Source organism: Rhincodon typus, chromosome 14 (assembly GCF_021869965.1).
Source record: "Rhincodon typus isolate 14 chromosome 14, sRhiTyp1.1, whole genome shotgun sequence".
Taxonomy (NCBI): domain Eukaryota; kingdom Metazoa; phylum Chordata; class Chondrichthyes; order Orectolobiformes; family Rhincodontidae; genus Rhincodon; species Rhincodon typus.
In genome coordinates, this window is record NC_063345.1 from 14,403,879 (window position 1) to 14,409,564 (window position 5,686).

The 5,686-nt window shown below is 44.3% G+C and overlaps 1 protein-coding gene across 1 annotated transcript in view; it reads right to left on the reverse strand.

Moving 5' to 3' along the window:
* tmem255a (transmembrane protein 255A) overlaps positions 1-5,686 on the reverse strand; it is an 84,410-nt gene that overhangs the window by 27,882 nt on the left and 50,842 nt on the right. The window contains exon 5 of the mRNA XM_048605416.1: positions 391-479. Within this exon, the coding sequence (XP_048461373.1) occupies positions 391-479 (89 nt within the window). The remainder of the gene's footprint in view (positions 1-390; positions 480-5,686) is intronic.

Genomic DNA, 5,686 nt, shown 5'->3' on the forward strand with positions numbered 1-5,686 from the left:
TGAGAGAGAGAGAGACAGTGAGCGTGAGAGAGAGAGAGACAGTGAGCTTGAGAGAGAGAGAGAGAGACAGTGAGCATGAGAGACAGAGAGAAACAATGAGCGTGAGAGAAAGAGAGAGACAGTGTGTGAAAGCGAGAGACAGAGCGAGTGTATGTGTGTGAGAGTCTGTAAAAACAAGGGCTTGAATCTTAAAACTGAAATGCTTTCAGATTGGCTACTAACATCAGTCAGTGAGCATGGGGTTGAATGGGACTTGGAACAATCCCAAATGTATGTACTGTTTGATACATTAGATTCAAAATGTCAGTGCTAAACAGAGAAAGGTTAACTCATGTCGAGCAGAAATTAATTTAAAATGTACAAACCAAGAGATTTTAAAATGAAACCCACCTGCCGCATTTATAAAGGTCACAACAGTAACAGGTATTGCTCTTTATTTTCAGTATGCAGGGAGCACGCGACTGACTCGGGCACGTCACCTAATGAAAAGAAGAAATCCAGTCACCTGACACTGTGCAATAAAACTTCATTTCTGTACTTAACCGGAAAGGTTCAGCTACTTCCACATGGTTTTTATTGGACCTTAAAGTATGAATAACCAAATCATTTCTTTCTGCTGAGCTCTGTCATGCACAACAAGAAATCAAAGCAGAAGTGGACCAAAAACTTCTTTAGCCTCTTCTGCTATTCAATAAAATCATAGCCAAACTGACTGTAGCCTCAGCTCCTGACCTATTCCATGCTGCTTAGAGTCCAAAACCCTATTGACGGCAGCCTTGAATATTCTCACTGATTGAGCATTCACAGCGTTCTGGATAAAGAGAATTCTAAAGATTCACAAACCTCAGTGAAGTAATTTCTCTTAATCTTAACCGAAAATGGCCAATTCCTTATCCTGAGATGATGTCCCTTGTGCTAGGCTCTCCAGCCAGGGGAAATGACCATCTCAGCTCTTTTACGTTTCAATAAGGCCATCAATCATTTTTCAAAACACCAGAGGACAGCCACTTCCTATGCAATCTCTCCTCATTGTACATGTCTCTCATTCAAGAAATCAGTCCAATTAAACTTCATTACTCTCCATCTAAGGCAAGTGTATCCTTCCTTCGATAAGAACACAGTGCTCCAGGTGTGGTCTCACCAAAGCTTTGTGCAATTACAGCAAGACTTCCTCACTGTTGTTCTCCAATCCCCCTGCAATAAAGGTCAACATACCATTTTTGACTTCCTAAGCACGTACCTGCATGCTAACCCTGTTTTTGTTGTGCAAAGATGTCCAAACCTCTCTGGTCATCAACATTCAAAAAACAAACAAGGAACACAGAACAATACAGCACAGGAAACCACCCCTTCGGCCCTTTAAGCCTGCACCAACACATTTTGTCTTTCCATACTAAAACTGTCTTCACTTACCGAATCCTTATCCCTCTATTCCCTTCCTATTCATGTATTCGTCCAGGTGTTTCTTGAATTCTGCTATTGTGCCTGCTTCCACCACCACCTCTGGCAGCGTGTTCCAGGCACTCACTGCCCTTTGTGTGAAAAAGGTATCTTGCACATCATAAACTTCCCACCTCACACTTTGAAACTGTGTCCCCTAGTAACTGACCCCTCCACCCTGGGGGAAAAAAGCCTCATACTTTCCATCCTAACCATGATTCACAATCATACAAAGTTCTGTCCGGTCACCCCTCAACCTCCTGTGTTCCAGTGAAAACAAACCCAGTTTATCCGACCTTTCTTCACAGCTAATATCCCCCACACCAGGCAACATCAGTAAACCTTTTCCCACCCTCTCCAAAGTATCCACATCCTTCTGGCAGTGTGGTGACCAGAACTGTATGCAATATTCCCAGTGTGGCCTAACTAAGTTCTGTAGAGCTGCAGCATAACTTCTCTATCCTTACACTCAATGCCCCTTCCAATGAATGCAAGCATACCATCAGCCTTCTTTAGTACCTTATCTACCTGTGCTCTCATCCTTAGTGATCTGTGGACCTGCACACCCAGTTCTCTCTGCATATCAATACTCCTAAGCGTTCTGCCATTCATTGTATATTTTCTGTCCATACTTGACCTTCCAAAATGCATCACCTCACATTTGTCTGGATTAAACTCCATCTGCCCTCTTTCTGCCCATGCCTCCAACTGATCTATGTCCTGCTGTATCCTCTGACAATCCTCCTCACTATCCGCAACTCCACCAATCTTTATATCATCTGTAAACTTACTAATGAGACCAGCTACGTTTTCCTCCAAATACAAACTTAAAATGGCTCACAAGCTGGAAATTTAAAATAAATGCAGAACAGTGCCAGCAGCACAACAGGCAGTGCCTGGGAACAGAAACAAGTTCAGGTTGATGACCTTTCAGCAAGAGGTGCCACCAAATGCTCAAGCTCAGGGGTTCAGAGCTTGAAGAGTGTCACAGAGTCGTAGAAATGAACTATGCAGAAAGGGCCCTTTGGCCCATCGAGTCTGCAGCGACAAAATAATCTTTTCTAAATCTACACTAGTCCCATTTTCCAGCTCTGGGCCCAATAGCCTTGAATATTTCACCAGTTCAAGTGCTCCTTCAGGTACACCTTTTAAAGGTTCCAGGGTTTTCTACCTCTACTACTGTCCCTGGCAGTGCATTCCAGATTCCCACCACTCTCTGGGTGAATAAGCTTTTCCTCAAATCCCCTCTAAATATGTGACCCCTTGTTATTGTCCCCTCCACAATGGGGAACAGCTGCTTAGGGTAGGGCGTGGGTCTGGATGGAATGCTCTTTGGAGAGTCGGTGTGGACCCAATGGCCTGCTTCCATACTGTAGGGATTCTATGGATTCCTACAAGATCCCGTTCATTCCCCTCATAATCTTATTCACCTCAATCAGGTCTTTCTGAGCCTTCCCTGCTCTAAAAAAAAATCCCAGGCTTATCCAGCCTCCCTTCATATTTAAACTGCACCATACCTGGTGAATCTCCCCTTCAACTCCCTCCAGTTTAATCACATCCTTCCTATACTGCAGAAACCAGAACTCCATATAGTGCTCCAAGTGCAACCAAACCAAAGTTTTGTATAGCTTTTTCATAAGCGCCCTGCTCTTATACTCTGTGCCACAACTGATAATGAGGCATTCTGGACATTTGGCTTTAACTACCTTATCAACCTGCCACCTTCAGGGATCTATGGACTAGTACCTAATAGATCCCTATAGTCCTCTTAACTTCCTGATGGTTGCGGGTATGTAGTGCACATGGTATCGGCCAGAAGCTATGGTTTGTCTTGGAACCAGGAACATAGTAAAACAGTGAGATTCTTACTGTCACAAAGTTTTTGAGGACAGAAAATGAATAGAACAGGTCCTTAAAGACGGTAAATATAGGACTACACCCAGTGCCATGTTCTAGTCAGTATGGGAGATAATGCAAGTGAATGTGTGCCTGAGAATTGGCGTGGAAGGAGATTTCTGGGGCACCAGTTCTGGAGCTGGAGAGACCTGCACAAGCCAGACAAGGCTGCACCTGTACAGTGATGAGACACATCCTCGAGGAGAGATTAACGAGTGCTGAATGAGAATGGGCATTGCCAGCTAGACCAACATTTACTGCCCACCTCTTGAGATCGTGGTGGTGAACTGCCTCCTTGAACTGTAGTCCACAGGGTTGAGGTACAGCCATTGTTCCTTCAGGGAGGGAATTCCAGGATTTGACTCAGCGAGTGAAGGAACAGTGGTATAATTCCAAGTCAAGATGGTGTGTGGCCTGGAAGGAATCTTGCCAATGGTAGTGCTCCTATAGAGCTACCGCCCTTAAGAGCAGGAATCAAAATGAGGAAGCAGCAAAGAAAACCAGTGTAATGTTGGAATGCACATGTTATTGAATTCTCAGTGAGGAATGTTATCAGAAAGATTCACAAGCTGTATGCAAAGACTGGCACGTGGAATTATGATATAGCTGCTAGAATGTGGATTTGACATAAACACTGGCAGTAAGGGATCTAAACATCCCTGGCTTTTCTATATTCTGAAATGACAGGAAAAGAAAGCAGAAAGCTGGGAGATGACAACACTTGTCATGGATAACAATGCATTCACTGGAGGGATGGTAGACTAGAGGCTTTAAAAGCTGATTATATTTGTTTAGTTAAGGAACTGAAAAGGAGCCAGCGACAATGGTGCACATGCACTTGATGCCACCACACGCATGGTTACTCATGGTTAAGTAAGCTAGTGCCAGTAAAGGTTTGCATCCTGTAAAAAGTGATGCCAGTTACTTCCTGCAGCTCAGGGACTGTCCCGCCTGTTGTTCAGCCACTCCCTCCAGCCCCCGCAAGACTAAAACTCTCTTTTTATCCAAATACGGCAACTTCCTTCTCTGGATTGATCTACTTCTCTCAAGCATTTTCCTCGTTCAACTATAACAATTTCAAGTTGTTGTCCAAGCTCTCAACTTCTCCAGCTTCAACAACTTGAAATAAGGCACTTTATTGTACATAGATTTATCATGTAGAGTCATACATTTGTCAATTGTCCCTCCACTCCTGCAAAGGGGACCACTGCCTAACCAACTAAAATCTGGTCTTTTGTTTTGAAATATGTTTTAATATCTAACATAATAATATATTAACATACAAGTCATTGTGAGATTTGTTTACTTAAGGGATGCATAGCTGCTAGTTCTGCCACCATGTGCTAAAATGTTACATTCCCTTCTTCTGACTTTGTTAGATCTTTACCATCTTTGATGCAGGAAGTTGGTTTTGACATCTCAGGCGCTGTAACTATAGCTACAGGAAGTCTGCCCTCTGCAGTTGTAGCATCCCCAACTCAGCTGACCCTTCTCCCTCTTGCTCCCAATTTCTCTCCTTTCCCCTTGATGTTCTTACTCGCAAAAGCTCTCTCTCTTCCCTGATGTTGACTCATCACTCTTGTCCCACTACTAATCGGCTCCAACCTGAACTCATTCTGTCAGCATGGCAATGAAGGGGCCAGTACAATAAACAGGCAATCAATGGAGCTGGTAAATGAGGTGGTAAAAGGGAAAGGCAGCGTGGAGTTGGATTAGGGTAGCAAGAGGCAGCATCTGTTCATGAAGGAAGATGCAAAGTTGTGTACCGGCCTGAGCGGATGCTGTGAAAATGGGGACCATTTTCATTGCAGGCAGTTGCTTATAGGAAGTCACCGTGATGTGAACATAAGGACCTGCAGATGTGGGAAGTGCTCCCCCTGGTGTGGCCATGTCAATAAATGCAGCTCTTTTTTTAATGACACAAGCAGATCAGTGGCTGACATCGCAAGAATGCAAACTGCAACAAAAGATTTTAAGACTGATTTGCGCCCGGTAAAATGTATTTTTTCCAATAGCAAGAACAGGTGTTTCATTATAACACATCTTGTGAAACTCACAGATAGTAGGAACTGCAGATGCTGGAGAATCCGAGACAACAAGGTGCAGGGCTGGATGAACACAGCAGGCCAAGCAGCATCATAGGAGCAGAGAGGCTGACGTTTCGGGCCGAGACCCTTCATCAGAAAAGGGGGAGGGGAAGGGGGTTCTGAAATAAATAGGGAGAGAGGGGGAGGCGGATAGAAGAGGGATAGAGGAGAGGATAGGTGGAGAGGAAACAAACAGGTCGAAGAGGCGGGGATGGGGCCAGGAAAGGTGAGTGTAGGTAGGGAGTTAGGAAGGGGATAGGTCA